The sequence below is a fragment of the Orcinus orca genome, chromosome 17 (genome assembly GCF_937001465.1).
Source record: "Orcinus orca chromosome 17, mOrcOrc1.1, whole genome shotgun sequence".
Classification (NCBI taxonomy): domain Eukaryota; kingdom Metazoa; phylum Chordata; class Mammalia; order Artiodactyla; family Delphinidae; genus Orcinus; species Orcinus orca.
In genome coordinates this window covers 49,673,831-49,691,763 of record NC_064575.1, presented here as the reverse complement: position 1 = coordinate 49,691,763, position 17,933 = coordinate 49,673,831, and the positions used below count along the sequence as shown (strand labels likewise).

The following is a 17,933-nucleotide window of genomic DNA, read 5'->3' as shown; positions in this document are numbered from 1 at the left end:
GGGATAAAGTACTCTTACACGTCAAGTACAAAAAGACTGCCACCATCAATTAAAAATTGGACAGTCTGGAAAAACATTTAATGAAACAAGAGAGCCAAGTGGTTTATAAGATTATCTGAAGGTTCAACATCATTGGTCATTATAAAAATGGAAATTTAAACCATAATAAGATGTGAGGTTCTCTAGAATAGCTAAACTTAAAAAAAATTACAATACCAAGTGTTGGAGGGGGAGAGAGGCACCTGGAAATGTTATTTACTTCTATATAACATTTTGGAAGAATCTTTGTGAGTAATTATAAAACCCAGACATATGCATACCCTATGAACTAGCAACTGAACTTCTTGGTATGTGGGCCCTGCCATCTTGATTTCACCCCAGTGAAATTGATTTGGGGCTTCTGGGCTCCAGAACGGTGAGAGAATAAATTTCTGTGGTTTTAAGCCACCAGTTTGTGTTAATTTGTTACAGCAGTCACAGGAAGCTAGCATACTCTCCAACCTAGGCAGATTTGTACTTTGTCCCTTCTGTTCCCATGGGTTCTATAGAACATACCTCTATTATAGATGTCACAGGTGGTAGTCTGTTATTGGTCGCTTTTTCTACCTCTTCTGGGCTTATCGAGGATACTTTGCATCCTTAGTTCCTGAAATAGGACCTAATATTTAGCAGTTACTAAATAAATACCAAATGGGTGCATGACTGAGTGACTAGCTTCCGGTGTGGGCTTCGAGTTGTCTGTCTCCCATATCTACCATCTTCTCTCTGATCACTTCCACTTTATGTCCTTTTCCTCCACCTTGTGTGTTTTTCCCAAGCAGTGTCTACCTGTGGTTTTAAGCTGTGCAGTGGTTTTATTTTTCTACTTAATCTCTTTCCTTGGTTCAGCCAGCTTCCTTTTTATTTCTTGCTTTTATTTCTTTCCCTGTTATCATCTCCTCTTTTAACTCTTTTTCAATGAATCCATATTCTCTTTAATTTCATTGAGTCTATAAAGCAGAATTTTTTAACTTCTTACTTTGAAAATTTTCCAACCTATAGATAATTAAGAAGAATAATACAGTAAACACCATATGTCCTTCACGTGGAGATTCACCAATTGTTAACATTGTGAAATATTTGTTTGTTCTCTCTCTCTCTCCCTCTGTTTTTTATTTTATATTGTCATGTATCATTTGAAAGTAAGTTGCACATATTATGAATCTTCACTCCTAGAAACTTAAGGATGTATCGCCAAGATTTTGGATGTCCTCCTATCCCCTCCCAACTTTCTGGAAGTAGATTTGTGTCTACCTGTTTACTAGGTGCAAATAAAAAACAACCCCAGCTCATTCCTAAGAGTTTCCTGTGAGATGAAGTGACCTGAATGTTCATTTCTCAGGTATATCATTCCCTTTCAGGTTCAGGCTCTTAAGATCATTCCTGCAGTGATTAGTTGACCTAAATCACTTAACCTATGGTATTTCTGGTATTCGAAACTGGATCACTCACGTCCATGTTCAGGGATATTTTACTGCCTGGAACAGGAGGTAGCATTATTCTAGTTGTGAGTTGAATATGACTATTACAGTGTTCAAGACTAGCTCTGGGGCTTCCCTGGTGGCGCAGTGGTTGAGAGTCCGCCTGCCGATGCAGGGGACATGGGTTCGTGCCCCGGTCCGGGAAGATCCCACATGCCGCGGAGCGGCTGGGCCCGTGAGCCATGGCCTCTGAGCCTGCGCGTCTGGAGCCTGTGCTCCACAACGGGACAGGCCACAACAGTGAGAGGCCCGCGTACAGAAAAAAAAAAAAAAAAAAAAGACTAGCTCTGAATCTATGGTTCTTTTGGTTCTTTTGTACTAGCTCCACTGGGTCTGATTCCAGATTTATGTTTTGAAGGCAGAGCCAGGAATATGGTTGAGTTCAAAGCCAGAACTGGGATAGACTATGACCAATTCCACACATCCCTGTTATCATACCCCATTGCCATCTGGCCAAACTGCCCCACCCATGGATTATAGGTCAATGACTTTATGTGAAATGTCTAAAGAACTTTCTGGCACCAAAAAGTAGGAGATAAGATTGTTATTCCAAATAAAACAAAAACATCCTTAGTACTCATTAGTACTGATATTTTGAACCTCATTCTCCATAAATTGTTTGCTGTGGCTCCTACCATCTATTTGTCAAGCCATCCTGGAAAAGCCAGAAATTGAGCTACAGTACTGACAGGAGTGAGCACGGCAAAAATTAAGGCCATCTTTCTGTGTCTCTGGTCTGTACTTCTAGCTGCATTGTTAAGGTGTGGAGCAACCTTTCCTTCTAACTATTATCTTTGCTTTATTTTATTTGCACTGAGAAAAAGAAACAGATCCTGCTAATTTTAAAACTGTGGTAAATTGGCATTGACTAGCCAGATGGTTACCTATTGCAGTCTGTGAAGAAATGGTGATTCAGACATGAGCTGGGTGCCTTGGGGCCAGAATTTGCCTGGTATCTATCTAGCTGTGTGACTTTGCACAAGTCACTTTCCTTCTCTGGCCCTCTTTTCTCTTTCCTGACCACCAGTCTCCAGATCAACAGGGAGGGGAGAAAAGAGGGCGAGGAAGAGAGAAGCTCTGAGTTTCCACTAATTCTAATATGCTAGAAATCAGATAACACTCTGAATAAAGTAATGAAGTAAACTAGATGTCTTTAATTTAAACGGCAAGTTTATAAGGACTGCTCACTGTACGCAAATGACACTTCTGATTGCAGGTGAGGATTTTGTAGTCATTAAAACACATTTACCAGAGCCTCTAACTGGAAACAGCATTTAGTAATGCTTGCCTCAAGTCACTCTATGTCCTTGAAGGTAATTAAACCACCTTTTTAAAGAAACATTGCAAATTTGAACCTTCCCTTCCCAACAATTAGGGGCATTAATGAGGATTTACTGAATTACTACTCTTTACAGGTATGTGTCAAATGAATTTAATGAGCATGCAATTAACCTTGAATAATTAGGTAAATTTTCAGAAAAACGAACAATAAGGTATACCAGTTTATAATGTGTACTGGCATACGTCCGAGATATTGCACGTTCAGTTCCAGACCACCGCAATAAAGCAAGTATCACAACAAAGTGAGTCACATGAATTTTTTGGTTTCCCAGTGTATGTAAAAGTTATATTTACACCTACAGTAGTCTGTTAAATGTGCAATTATATTGCATATTGCATCATGTCTAAAAAAACAAGGTATATTGATTGAAAAACACTTTATTGCTAAGAAATGCTAACCATCATCTGAGCCTTCAATGTGTCATAATCTTTTTGCAATAGTACCGTCAAAGATCACTGATAACAGATCACCGTAACAAATACTGTGATAATGAAAAAGTTTGAAATATTGCAAGAATTACCAAAATGTGACACAGAGACACAAAGTGAGCAAATGCTGTTGGAAAAATGACGCTGATAGACTTGCTTGATGCAGGGTTGCCACAAACCTTCAATTTGTATAAAATGCAGTATCTGCAAGGTGCAATAAAGTGAAGCACAATAAAATGAGGTATGTCCCTATTAGCAGGAAACTGTTCCTGACACCTGCTTTATACTATATATTTCTGTTTTTTAGTATATATGAATTCACTAGATTTTAAAAGTCAGGGGCTTCCCTGGTGGCACAGTAGTTAAGAATCTGCCTGCCAATGCAGGGGACACGGATTCGAGCCCTGGTCCGGGAAGATCCCACATGCCGCAGAGCATCTAAGCCTGCGCCACAACTACTGAGCCTGCGCTCTAGAGCCCACGAGCCACAACTACTGAGCCCGCGTGCTGCAACTACTGAAGCCTACACGCCTAGAGCCCAGGCTCTGCAACAAGAGAAGCCACTGCAGTGAAGAGTAGCCCCGGCTTGCCGCAACTAGAGAAAGCCCACATGCAGCAACGAAGACCCAATGCATCAAAAAACACAAAAGTCAACAGGCAGCTTTCTTTTATTTATTTATTTTTGGCTGTGTTGGGTCTTCGTTGCTGCGTGCGGGCTTTCCCTAGTTGCGGCAAGCGGGGGCTACTCTTCATTGCGGTGCATGGACTTCTCATTGCAGTGGCTTCTCTTGTTGTGGAGCATGGGCTCTGGGCTCACAGGCTTCAGTAGTTGTAGCAGGCGGGCTCAGTAGTTGTGGCTCACGGGCTGTAGAGCACAGGCTGAGTAGTTGTGGCACATAGGCCTAGTTGCTCTGCGGCATGTGGGATCTTCCCAGACCAGGGCTCGAACCCGTGTCCCTTGCATTGGCAGGCGGAATCTTAACAACTGCGCCACCAGGGAAGCCCCAGCAGGCAGCTTTCTATTGCACACTAGTGGACACTTAATTGTTGAAATCTGAATTCTGGGACAAGCTTGTTCTCTCATGAAACTGAGTGTTTGCTGTATTCAAACCCCAGTTGATTATAAAATACTGTTTGACATCTTCCTAGGGCCAAAGGTCAAAATTTACTATTTCTAGACAGTGTATAATCAATCTGAGACTATTTCAGTTCAAATAGCATTTAATAAACAACTTCTCTGTGCCAAAGACCTCTACTAGTCATTTGGGTTACAAAGATGAGTTGATAAGTCATAGCTCTGCCCTCAAGGAGTTTATAGTCTAGAGGGGAAATGCACTTGTAAAACATAATTATAGTACAGTTTAATATATGTACTGATAGGCATGTATAAAGACTCAATTCAAAAGGAGGCCAGAAAAGCTAAACTTGAAGATAGATCTGAGGAAATTATCCATAACTCAGTACAAAGAGATAGAGTTGGAAAATATGAGAGCTATTTTAGGAAACAAGAATTAAAAAGTCCAACATACTTGTAAGAGGAGTTCCACGTGGAGAGAATAGAGAGAACCATAGATGTTGGATTGTAGTTGTGTAAGATGTTAACATCAAGGGGAGGACTGGGGGAAGAGTTCATGGACCTACCTGGACATTTCTTTGCAACCTACTGTGAGTCCATAATTATTTCAAAATTAAAAACATTTAACAGTAATTACTGAAAGACTGTAAATAAGATGTGTAACTTCCTAGCCAGAAGAGTAGGGGAAAGAAAAGAATAAAGAAAACTCAATCGTTTCAACAGGATTCAGGAAAAGAGAAATTAGAAAGCAAAGAAAAAGCAAGATAACTACAAACACAAAAAATATAGAAATAAAGGAAAATATATTTACAATCACAATAAACAAAATGGACTAACCTCCCCATCTGACAGAAAGTCTCAGGATTTTTTTTTAATCTAGTTATTTTCTATATATAAGAGACTTGACTAAAATATGATGCAGAAATGTTAAAGTGATGTGGAAAGTAGCAAATATCAAAAGAAAGCAGCTACAGTAATATCAGCTAAAATAGATTTTAAAGAAAAATCCTAATGATAAAAGGAACAATTACTGGGCGGGGGGGGTGTGATGAATTGGGAGATTGGGATTGACATGTGTACACTGATGTGTATAAAATGGATGACTAATAAGCAAAAAATAAATAAATAAAAAATAAACATAAGTAAATAAATAAATAAAATTTAAAAAAAGGAACAATTAGCTGGGAAGATAAAACAATCCTGATCCTGTATACACCTAGGACTATAGTCTTAAAATATATAAATACATGTTTGAGTAGATTTTTAACATACCTCCCTAGGCAATTGATAGACAAAGCAATACAAAATTTAGTAAGAATATCAAAGATTTGAACAATGACTTAATGGAGATAGATAGATGAATGGATAGATAGATAGGAAGGATATATAAAATGTATTAACTCAACTTTTAAATACTTTATTTTCAAACATACATGGAACACTTATAAACTTGACCCTATACCAGCAGGTCACAAAACAAATTCCAATTTACACTGTATAATAGGTCAAAAGCAAATGTTAATATACACACAGTGTATTTTCTGCCCACGACTCAGTAAAATTAGAAATTAGTAATAAAGTGATAATCGACACCTCATTCATTTAGAAATATTAAAAAACACATCTCTGAATAATATAAGGCTCAGATAAAAATGACGAGATAATCAGAAAATATTTAGAACTAAATACCAATGAAAACTGTACATGCCAAAACTATGCAGGCAGCTAAAACAGGGTGTACTTAGGGGGAAATGTAAAGCCCTATCTGCATGATAGAAAGAAACAGAAAAAGCTAATGAGTTAAGAGTCCAAATGAAGAAGATGAAAAAAAGAAAAACTGAGTAAACAAAATAGATAATAAAAATAAATCGAGGAAAGAAAGAAATATATTTGTATCAACTTCAGAAAAAAAAGTCACTTATCTCTGGGAGGAAGAAGAGACTGAAATAGAGCTAGTTACATTTGTAACATTTTATTTCTTTGGGCAAAAAAAAAGATGTAAATGCTTTGTGCTTTTAAAATTATTTTTGTATAACAACTTATTGAAATATAATTCACATATCATATAATCCACTCATTTAAATTGTACAGTTCACTGAGTTGTACAATCATTGCCTCCAGCCTTTAGCTGTCATATGAACAATACTGGTATGTAAATTTGTGTACAAGCTTTTGTGTGGATATATGTTTTATTTCTCTTGGATATATACCTCGGCATGGAATTGCTGAGTCAAATGGAAATTCCATGCTTAACTTTTTGAAGAACTTCCAGACTGTTTTCCAAAGTGGTTGCACCATTATATATTTCCATGAGCAGCGTTAGAGGGTTCTGATTTATCTACATCCTTACTAACACTTGTTATTATCTGACTTTTTGATTATAGCTATATTATTTGGTATGAAGTGGTATATCACTGTGGTTTTGATTTGCAATCCCTGATGACTAGTGATGTTGAACATCTTTTCAATGTACTTGTTAGCCATTTGTCTTCTTCGGAGAAAGGTCTATTCAGATCCTTTGCCCATTTTTAATTGAGTCATTTGTCTTTTATTATTGTGTTGTAAGTGTTCTTTATATAGTCTAGGTATAAGTCCCTTGCCAGATATATGATTTCCAAATCTTTTCTCCCATTTTGTGGATTATCTTTTCACTTTCCTTGATAGTGTCCTTTGAAACAGAAAGTTTTTTAATATTGATGAGGTCCAATTATTTTTTCTTTGTTGCTTATGCTTTTGATGTCTTATCTATGGGAATCCATGGCCAAATCCAAGGTCACAAAGATTTACCCTTATGTTTTCTTCTGAGAACTTTATAGTTTCGGCTCCTACATTTAGGTCTTTTGGTTAATTTTGAGTTAATTTTTGTATATGTTATGAGATCAGCAGCTGTACCATTTTACATCCCCACCAACAATGAACTAGGGTTTCAATTTCTCCACATCCTTACCAACACTTGTTATTTTCTGTTGTTTTTTTTAAATTGTAGCTCTCCTACTGGGTTTGAAGTGGTAGCTTATTGTGGTTTTGATGTGCATTTCCCTAATGATTAGTGCTATTGAGCATCTTTTCATGTGCCTATTGGCCATTTATATATCTTCTTTGAAGAAAAGTCTATTTGAGTTCTTTGACCATTTTTCAGTTGCATTGTTTATTTTTTTGTTGTTGAGTTGTAGGGATTCTTTATATATTCTATATATCAATCTTTATCAGATATATGATTTGCAAATATTTTCCACCATTGTGTGGGTTGCCTTTCACTCTGCTAATAGTGTCCTTTGGTGCACAAGAGATTTTAATCTTGATAAAGTCCAGCTTATCTATTTTTTCTTCTGTTGCCTGTGCTTTCCGTGTCATATCCAAGAAATCATTGCGAAATCCTGCTAACCAATTTCTAAACACTTGGCCTGGTGGTGTTTAAACTACTCAGTGAATCATTTAAAGAATTTTGAAGTAACTTATTTCTTATTCAACAATTTACTTTTATAATTATGGAAGATTTTCATAATTATCCATTCAATCCCAAACTTCTTCTGGATTTTTATTTTCCTGATTACTGCCAAATGCAGTCAGTCAATTGTAAATCGAAAGCATGGAAATAGCACATTATATTATGATACAATTGTTCCCCATGAGGAATAGTGATCAAAATTAGTGCCAACTGCTTTTATTAGGAAAAGAAAATTCTTAACTGATTAAAGGCCATGGATATTATATGTCAACTATTAAATGGGTTTTCAACTTTTCTGCTTCATTTTTTAGAAATACTGAATTTCACTTCAGCACATATAATGAAGTTCTAAAACTTCAAAGACATTTTGCATTCTGAAAAGGGTTCCTTGTGGTTGTAATGTTCATTTGAAATTCAAATAACTCCTTGGAATTTGAAGCTAGCTAGAAGTTATGTACTGTAGAAGAAGAAGGGGGAAGAGCCCTTCTATCATTGCTAATTTTTACTGCTAGAAGATATTACATCTTTGTACCTAGATAGGAGCAGAATATGCATCTCTTGAAGTCATCAAATAATACATATGCTATCTATAGTGAAGATCTTGGGCAATGTGTCAGAACTAATTTTTTAACCTCTGTAGTTCTTGTTTTAAACGACTCTATGCTTTCTAAAGTAAGTATTTTTTTAAGCCCCTCATTTTTTTTTAAGTCTCTACATTTTATAGTAGATGATGTAGAAGACCCAATGGAAGTCTTAGACATGATTCCCTTCCCTCGGAGAATTTGCCATCTATTTATAGAGCCTAATGATACGCCTGACAATATAAAAGAAGAAATAAGGGATGTTCACCATTTAGAGTCTGAGAAAGTAAAGATGGGCTGTGGTGTCTGAGAAGGTCGTAAGGAGGTAGAGCTCCGATGGCCAGGAGGGTGAGGTCTGATTGAAATGGGCTGAGGGAAGAAGATACTCTGTCTGAGTGAGAGGAATGACATGAGAAAAAGTATGACATCTGACTGGAGAAGTCAGGAGCCAGGTACCCAAGGTAGAGGGAGCACCTTAAAGTGTGCTGTGGACAATTGGATGGGTCAGGTTGAGGACCGATTATGGGGAGCTGGTACAGTAGTTTTGTATTTAATATAGTTGTCTGTAGAGAGACGTTGTGGGTTCTTGACCAGCAGAGTGGCGGGAAAATTTAGTCTGTCTCCAGTGAGGTTCATAGCAGTTTAGAGATAAAGGGATTTTGGGAAACACCTTATCCAACATCCCCTGTTTACTGAGGCCGGGGAGCTGAAATAACTTACTCAGTGTTGCCCATTAGAAAATAGCAGATCTGAATCTCAGGTTCATCCTTTAACCCCAAAGCCAATGATCTCTCTTTCATACCACAGTCTTCCAGAATATCTTAAGAGAAAGAAAAGAGGGAGAACAGAAATAATTATATAGTCCATACTTGAGGCAATGAACACCCCAATCAGAGAGGTTGCTGAGGAAATTGGCAGACAGGATAAATAGAAGCATCTTAGTGGGAAAACGTCAGAACCTGATGACTGTTTATTTTAGTGAATGAAGCACATATCTAGAGAATTCAGTAAAGGACTGAACTAGTTATAAAAAATAATATTTGACTAAAGTGAAAAATTAATCCTAATAAAACCATTTTTCATATTCCAAGTGACCCTGGCAAACGGGTGCTAAGTAAATATTTGCTGAATGAATGAACAAATGAATGAATGTATCAACTTAAATTTTCATAGTTTTTTTGGTAAATATCTTACAAGTGCTATTTAAAGTACCATTTAAAGAAAACATTTTCTTTTATAGATTCACCTTTTTGGAGTTTTGCTGGCCATTTTAGGAAACTTGGTAATCAGCGTTTCCCTAAATATTCAGGTAAGAAGAAGCTTATTTTCCTAACTCTGTAGTTTGATCCAGGGACACATTATGACTTCAGTGAGCCTCAGGCACTTTTGCCTTCTTGGACTTCCTCCTCCATTAAAGAAAGTATATCTTATGACCTCATTGATATAAAGACAAATATAATCCAGGCTAGATTGTGTCCATCTTTTTTCTTCTGATTTTAAGAGAAGTTAAATGTTTTGTGAGCCTCTTAATAGTATTGTGTACCCCAGACCAGGCGCCTGTGAATTTGTATCACACTTAAAAAGATGTTCATATCTTGGCATAAGCCAAGATTTATTTTAATGTCCTACATTTTCTTACAGTACTTTTATTATTTTCTAAATAACTTCTGAAATTTTTAAAAAATTTTAAAGAAAAGATTTTAAAGTAATCTAGAATTGTACATACTTCTTAAGGAAGTAAATTCAGTTATCATAAAATCAATAGGGAAATAGAGCTTTATTTAATGGCCAGTTTTTCAGGAATTCATAATTTCCAATACAAAGAAATACTGAAACCAGATATAAATGAGTTCCCCCATCCCTCTGCTACCAGAGCTTTCTGCCCTGTTATGTTTATTGTGGTAGCAACTTCGACTCATAGATTTGAATCCCTTTTCCAAAGGTGTTTCTTTAGTAACTTATTATCTTTATTTCAGCATTTGAATTTTTTTGACAATCTAAAAGAAGTATTTTGGTGTGGTGGACTAAAAAGTCACTTAACTCCTTAACACACACTCCGTCTTTAGATAGTAACAGTGATAACAATGATATTTACTTCACAGAGTTGTTATGAGAATTAAGCAATATGTGAGAAGGCCCTTTAAACTATAAAATGCTATATCAGTATGATTCACTTCTGTTAATATGTTTGGAACAAACAGAAAACCATAATAATTGCTCTATAATAATCTGCAAATAAATTTAAAAGCCATGAAGCAATTTTATAGGACCCAAAATTTCAAGGCCAAGTTTTGGTTGGGTGGAAATATTTTCTTATTTACATCGTGATGTACTTCCAGAAATATTCGCATCTTCAGTTGGCGCACCAAGAACACCCAAGGCCACACTTCAAGAGCGTGCTGTGGTGGAGCGGCATCATACTGATGGCTGTGGGAGAGACAGGAAACTTTGCAGCCTATGGATTTGCCCCCATTACTCTCATTGCTCCATTAGGCTGTATGTCTGTTACAGGTGAGCCATTTTTCTGTGTTTTGACCAATAGAAATTTTAAGAGATCAAAATAGTTGGCAAAAAAAATACAACTTAAACAACACATGCACAAAAGAAAAAAGTCATTTCCTGTTTTCTTAGCATGTTAACTTGGAACAATTATACTACCAATTTCAGTTATTCACTGTCATGGTGCCACATGAACCACAAAGAAACTTGCATTTTGTAGCTGTAACATCTATGTTTCAAAGCCTGATTCCCAGTGTCTGAGTCTTAACAAATGAAATTAACAGTAGCAGAAAATGTTCTACCATGCTTTTTAATCATTAATGAATTACCTTAAAGCCTTTGTAATAAAATGTTATGTTTTATTCATATGCTAAACTGACATTACACGTAGTTAGAGTCCTTGATGCCTGATCCATAGGTTAGCATCTCTTTTACATTAAGAATTAGAAATAAAAACAAACAAATGGGACCTAATGAAACTGAAAAGCTTTTACACAGCAAAGGAACCATAAACAAGATGAAAAGACAATCCTCATAATGGGAGAAAATATTTGCAAATGAAGCAACTGACAAAGGAAAAATCTCCAAAGTATACAAGCAGCTCATGCAGCTCAATATCAAAAAAACAAACAACCCAATCCGAAAATGGGCAGAAGACCTAAATAGACATTTCTCCAAAGAAGATACACAGATTGCCAACAAACACGTGAAAGGATGCTCAGCATCACTAATCATCAGAGAAATGCAAATCAAAACTACAATGAGGTATCACCTCACACCGGTCAGAATGGCCATCATCAAAAAATCTACAAACAATAAATGCTGGAGAGGGTGTGGAGAAAAGGGAACCTTTGTGCACTGTTGGTGGGAATGGAAATTGATACAGCCACTATGGAGAACACTATGGAGGTTCCTTAAAAAACTAAAAATAGAGCTACCATATGACCCAGCAATCCCACTACTGGGCATATACCCTGAGAAAACCAAAATTCAAAAAGAGTCATGTACCACAGTGTTCATTGTAGCACTATTTACAATAGCCAGGACATGGAAGCAACCTGAGTGTCCATCGACAGATGAATGGATAAAGAAGATGTGGCACATATATGCAATAGAATATTACTCAGCCATAAAAAGAAATGAAATTGAGATTTGCAGTGAGGTGGATGGACCTAGAGTCTGTCATACAGAGTGAAGTAAGTCAGAAAGAGAAAAGCAAATACCGTATGCTAGCACATATATATGGAATCTAAAAAAAAAAAAGTTTCTGAAAAACCTAGGGGCAGGACAGGAATAAAGACGCAGACATAGAAAATGGACTTGAGGACACAGAGAGGGGGAAGGGTAAACTGGGACGAAGTGAGAGAGTGGCATGGACATATATACACTACCAAATGTAAAATAGGTAGCTAGTGGGAAGCAGCCGCATAGCACAGGGAGATCAGCTCGGTGCTTTGTGACCACCTAGAGGGGTGGGATAGGGAGGGTGGGAGGGAGGGAGACCCAAGAGGGAAGAGATATGGGGATATATGTATATGTATAACTGATCCACTTTGTTATAAAGCAGAAACTAACACAACAATGTAAAGCAATTATACTCCAATAAAGATGTTAAAAAAAAAGAATTCGATATTGGTTATTCTACGTTACTATAAGAATGTGTAATTTTAGGACTTCCCTGGTGACGCAGTGGTTAAGGATCCGCCTGCCAATGCAGAGGACACGGGTTCGATCCCTGTTCTGGGAAGATCCCACATGCCATGGAGCAACTAAGCCCGTGCACCACAACTACTAAGCCTGCGCTCTAGAGCCCGCGAGCCACAACTACTTGAGTCCGTGTGCTACAACTACTGAAGCCCGTGCGCCTGGAGCCTGTGCTCCGCAGCAAGAGAAGCCCGCACACCACAAAGAAGAGTAGCCTCCACTTGCCGCAACTGGAGAAAGTTCGCGCACAGCAACAAAGACCCAACAAAGCCAAAAATTAAAAAAAAGAAAAAAAACAAATAAATAAATTTAAAAAAAGAAAGAATGTGTAATTTTACAGTAATGTCACAATTATCCTACTTTCAAAATTTGTATGACTTACTAAATACATTTAGAAAAGAAAATATGAGATGTTGGTAAAGACTAAAAAAACAAGCAAAAATTACTGCTAAAAAAGAGAACAAAATCTCTAAGCCATGTTAAAATCAATAAACTCTTTTGAGTTTCACCCTTTATCTGCTGCTATGGAAACAGCATGTTTCTATGTTTCTGTGAATTTGGAATCTTCATTGAAATAGAAACAAGTTGATGGCTATTGTCTGGTAGCAACTAGATCAAGCATAATGTGCACCCACATATCCCCATTGTAATATTTCTCCTAAAAATTATATGATAGTCTTAAAAAAAAGCATAGCTTAAACTGAAATAATGTATACTCAAAGAGAATTTTATTTCATTTTGAAAGTAGTTTCCCCTTCTTAATAATTTAAAATATCTTATTTAAAATACTTTCATGATGTACAATAGTAGAATAGTTAGCAAAGAACACTTTTGGCTTTCAAGAAATTGTTCAGTTAAAATCACCCTACTCTGAATAGGCACACAATTTATGTAATCATTTGACTTTTCTTTTTTTTTTTCATTTGACATTTTTAACATTTAGATAAAATCAGCAATTTGAGGATATCTTGTCTTCTATTTACTACTGCACATACCGCGTACATGGACATTCTGGATGTCTTTTTCTTCTCAAAATTTGAGAAATAATAGATAAAAGGTATTGTTACATTGTCACCTTGGGACCTCTACAAGGCCCCAGTTGTTCTGAAAATGTTGTATTATTTTTCACAGTGAGTATCTGTTTAGAGGTGATCTTTAGTTTCGTTTCTTATTCTGCTTCATGCTCAGTTTCTATGCAATGTCCAAAGACAAAAGTGTCCGTGCAGATCAAACAGATGCCTCGGGGGGGGAGGGTTGAGTGTGTGAGCCACATTGTACTGAAATTCTCCATTTACCTCTAGTCCCCCAGTCCTGGGAAAACTTTTTTCTGGGAATGAGAAGAAAAGAGCCATTCCAACTAACACAAAGAAAGGGGGATGTGCTGGATTTATTATAAAGATCAGCGATCTCACAGAAATGAAATATTAGCCAGACCTCTTGGGACCTGAAGTGAGAATTCGGAAATTGCCAGAGATGAAGGGCCAGCCTTGATACTCCTCATAGACCTTCAATGAAGACGCCTGTGAAGCTGCTCATTTTGGCATAACTTGCTTGAAACTCTCATTAATAACGGGAAGTTTTAAGTTTAACCACCTTCCCCTTGGACAGTGACCTGTCCTCCCCAAACTCCCTGAGGGGAGGGGGCAGTCCACCCACCTTCAAACTTGGAGATGGGCTTTTCTCAATGCTACAGATCATTTTTCTTTGTCTGCTCCTAGCCTGGATTAATGTTTCAACTTTAGAACATTTTTAGCAACCTCCCTCTCTGCCCATTTAAAATGATTCCAAGAAGTAAACTTATAGCCTCAAACATAAATTGTTTCCTGCTTTACAATCTTTGCAAACAGTAATATATGCTCATACATAACATTCTCACAGCACTCTTGCACTGAATTTAGGTCACTGTGCAATGCTGTGGGAGGGTGAGGGATGCTGGTGATTGAGAATTTTCCCCAGAACAACCCCCTACCACTTTTATAATTCTTTATGAAGATTCTAGAAACTCTAGAAAACTTGAAGCAAAAGGGACAGTATTTTTTAATAAATATGTTATCTTACGGCTATGTCTACAGATGAGGCAGAAGAGTGTCTACACTTTACTGAGCTAGAAATTTTATTTTCCCTATGATTTCTTGGGAGCTTCAAGAAAGAAATCAAACCTTTCTTTGAATTTTTTTTTTTTTAAAGATAATGTCTGTTGCAGTGTTGCATGAGGGATTGCATCTTCTTTTCTGGCTTTCAAATTTTGAAAAGGAAAAAAAATAAGAAAGGAAGAAAACTGAAGTCCAGAACAGTTTTTTAAAAGTTTTAGCTCTTAAGTCTGAGTGAAGGAACTTTCTTCCATTTTCCTCATTCTCCTTGGGCAGCCTGGTTCATACCAACACACTGTGTTCCTTTTCTCCTCTCCAGAAGTAAGGATAAATTGTGTGAGTCACCTTCTCACTACATCCAGGCTGCTAATATTGTCAGTCCCACTGTTTTGTCTTACATAATCAAAATTCCTCCTCCCTTTGTACACTTCAGTGGAACAGATTTTTTTTTTTTGTCTTTTTTTTTTTTAGGACTAGCACTACAGTAAGCACCATGGATATTTCAGTTCTCACTCTACCCACGTTCCTGCCTGGAACCATCTTCCTTTCTATTCTTTCTTTCCCTCTATCTGTGTGGCCTGCTGCTCTACACTGACATGCTTACCTGGAGACAGCATTTCTCAAGCACTAGTTTTACTGATGGTTTCATAGGTGTTCTAAGAAACAAAGAATTCTGTAAGCAAACAGGTTTCCACAATATTGGATTTAAAATGTGACACAGGTTTTGTTAGTGGAGGACTTCTTGAGGCCCTGGGATGGGCCCAGGCATGCTGTCAGTCTTTCAGAGGCAGATGCAGTAAGCCAGCTTTCCCAAACCTATTGTCCACAAGGTGCCTTTATAAGAAGTATCTCAAGGGACAACCGTTTTGCAGAAAACCCTTTAGAGTTCTTCAAGCAATGCTCACAAGCAGTCACAGCATCCTAGAGACTCAAACAGGGTAGATAGCTGGCCGGTGCCTGCAGTGGGGGGTGGTTAATGGGGAGTGATCCTGGTGTATAGGCAGATCTGAATTCCCAAGCCTGGGTCCAGCTTTTGGAGAAAGAGGATCAGAGCCCTTGTATCCTTGTGTCACCTTATATTTTCACCCTCTTTTTCTCACTGAAGGGCTTCCTCAGTGAATAATAGGGCAAAAGCTTATTCTGACTAAAATGCTGGTTATATGCTGGCAGTCTGATTAATTCTAGATTTTGACTTGTGTTTGTTTTCCCATTAATTAAGAAAGCTTAAGAGATGGTTTTTCAATTTCGTCTAAAGCCTCGGGTGGATACCCTTCTACAGGGCAGTAGAATGGTGAAGAGCGCAAAGCTCTAGGACCACACTGCCAGCCTTCAGATCTCAGCTCTGCCCCTGGAAAGCTCTGCGACCTTGGGCAAGTTATTTAAATGGGAATATGCCTCAGCTCCCTAATCTGTAAAGTGGGGATACAAATAGTTCTTACCTCAGAAGTTGTCATGGGGAAGAATTGAGTAAACACAAACACTTAAGAACGGTGTAGGATACATAGTGCAGTGTTGGATACATAGTGCAGTGACAACTAGCCATTGTCACTGTGATTTATAATCATTATTAAAAAGAAACAAATTACTTTATTCTTTTTTTGAATTTATTTATTTAATTTATTTATTTTTGGCTGCGTTGGGTCTTCATTGCTGCGCGAAGACTTTCTCTAGTTGCGGCGAACGGGGGCTACCCTTTGTTGCGGTGCACGGGCTTCTCAGTGCGGTGGCTTCTCTTCTTGGGGAGCTTGGGTTCTAGGCACGCGGCCTTCAGTAGTTGTGCCTCATGGGCTCTAGAGCGCAGGCTCAGTAGTTGTGGCGCATGGGCTTAGTTGCTCTGCAGCATGTAGGATCTTCCTGGGTCAGGGCTCGAACCCATGTGCCCTGCATTGGCAGGCGGATTCTTAACCACTGCGCCACCAGGGAAGTCCAGTACTTTATTCTTTATAACAGAGTTTACTTCCATGCCCCTGAAGGTGACTGGTGGTTAAATTATCTAAAATGGATGAACCACTTCAAGAAATGCTTTTTATTGTTCTTATCCATGCAGTAATTAATTCTCAGGGAGCAGAAATGTGGGCTTTTCACAGCTCATTTGTTCAGCCATTAAGCAGCATTTACCCTTTGACTTCTCCACATATTCCCCACCAAAACGTGTTGGAAAATACCAAAATTTCCAAATAACCTACCAATATCAAATACATTTAAAAAACAGACACAGAAATTTGTCCAAGGAAAAACATAGCAGTCTGAGACATGCGTGCAACTTTCTGTCTTCTTGCTCTGGCTTCAAAGCACTTTTGTTCACTTGCTAATTAACTTCAGAGAGGCTTTCAGGTCTAACTGCAATTTGAGAAAGTGTTTTCTGAGAAACTAGTTATTATACCAGAAATCCAATAAAAAGAAATAAGTTGGATATTCTGAGGAGTTTGTAATAAAATTTTAAACTACTGCTAATCTTTCCTGTCCCACTTCCCCAGGAGGCCTTTCTGGGCTTCTACACTAAATTAAACAGGCTTATTCTCTCCCCCCTACACGGGTCCTCTGCTCAGCTATTTGGTGCCTTTTTGTGAATTAGAAAAAGGCATCCTTTCTCATGATACTCTATTTCAGTCTTTCTGTCTGCAAATTATCATAATACAATAATTTCATTAGAGCAGGACACTCTGGTGCCATCTATCAGAAAATTGTCCTGAGAAATATACAAGTCACCAATATCTGACATGTGGGTGATGCCCCCTCAGGTGTAGTGTATTTGTGCAGTGCACAACCTGCTCGACTGCATGTAGCAGCCTTGACCCTATACTTCCCCTTTGGCAACTCTCATCATGTTCACAATGACCTATTTAATGCATTCTGGCCATTCAGCTGAGACCCAGGAGACTGGTGACTGTGTGTGCCTGCTGTCTGCTCTTTCCGGGAGATCATGGTGCAGGAAATCACACAATACAGCCTCACAGAATTGGTTTGAATTTGAATTATGATAAAATGAGGATTGGGCATTCTGGGATGCTCTGTTCTAGGATGCTGGACGAGAAGCGTTCTGTTCTGTTCTAGGGTGTTGTTTAAAAGATTTCAATTCCCAGTGAAGCACAATGGCTAAACATTTCATTGCAAACAACTTGTGAATACTCACTCCTGTAAATATTTAAAGGTTTATTAAGCTTGTCCTTTGGGGGGTTGAGTTATATTATTTGTGTATCTACAAAGCATGACTTTACATTTAATGTTTTCGTTTTTCTGTTCATC

General features: G+C 37.8%; 1 protein-coding gene across 2 annotated transcripts in view; it reads left to right on the top strand.

Annotated features, from left to right (window-relative positions):
- NIPAL2 (NIPA like domain containing 2) overlaps window positions 1–17,933 on the top strand; it is a 74,272-nt gene that overhangs the window by 10,210 nt on the left and 46,129 nt on the right. For both annotated transcript variants that reach the window (XM_033438228.2, XM_004275352.4), the window contains exons 2-3: window positions 9,635–9,703; window positions 10,734–10,905. In XM_033438228.2, the coding sequence (XP_033294119.1) occupies window positions 9,635–9,703; window positions 10,734–10,905 (241 nt within the window). The remainder of the gene's footprint in view (window positions 1–9,634; window positions 9,704–10,733; window positions 10,906–17,933) is intronic.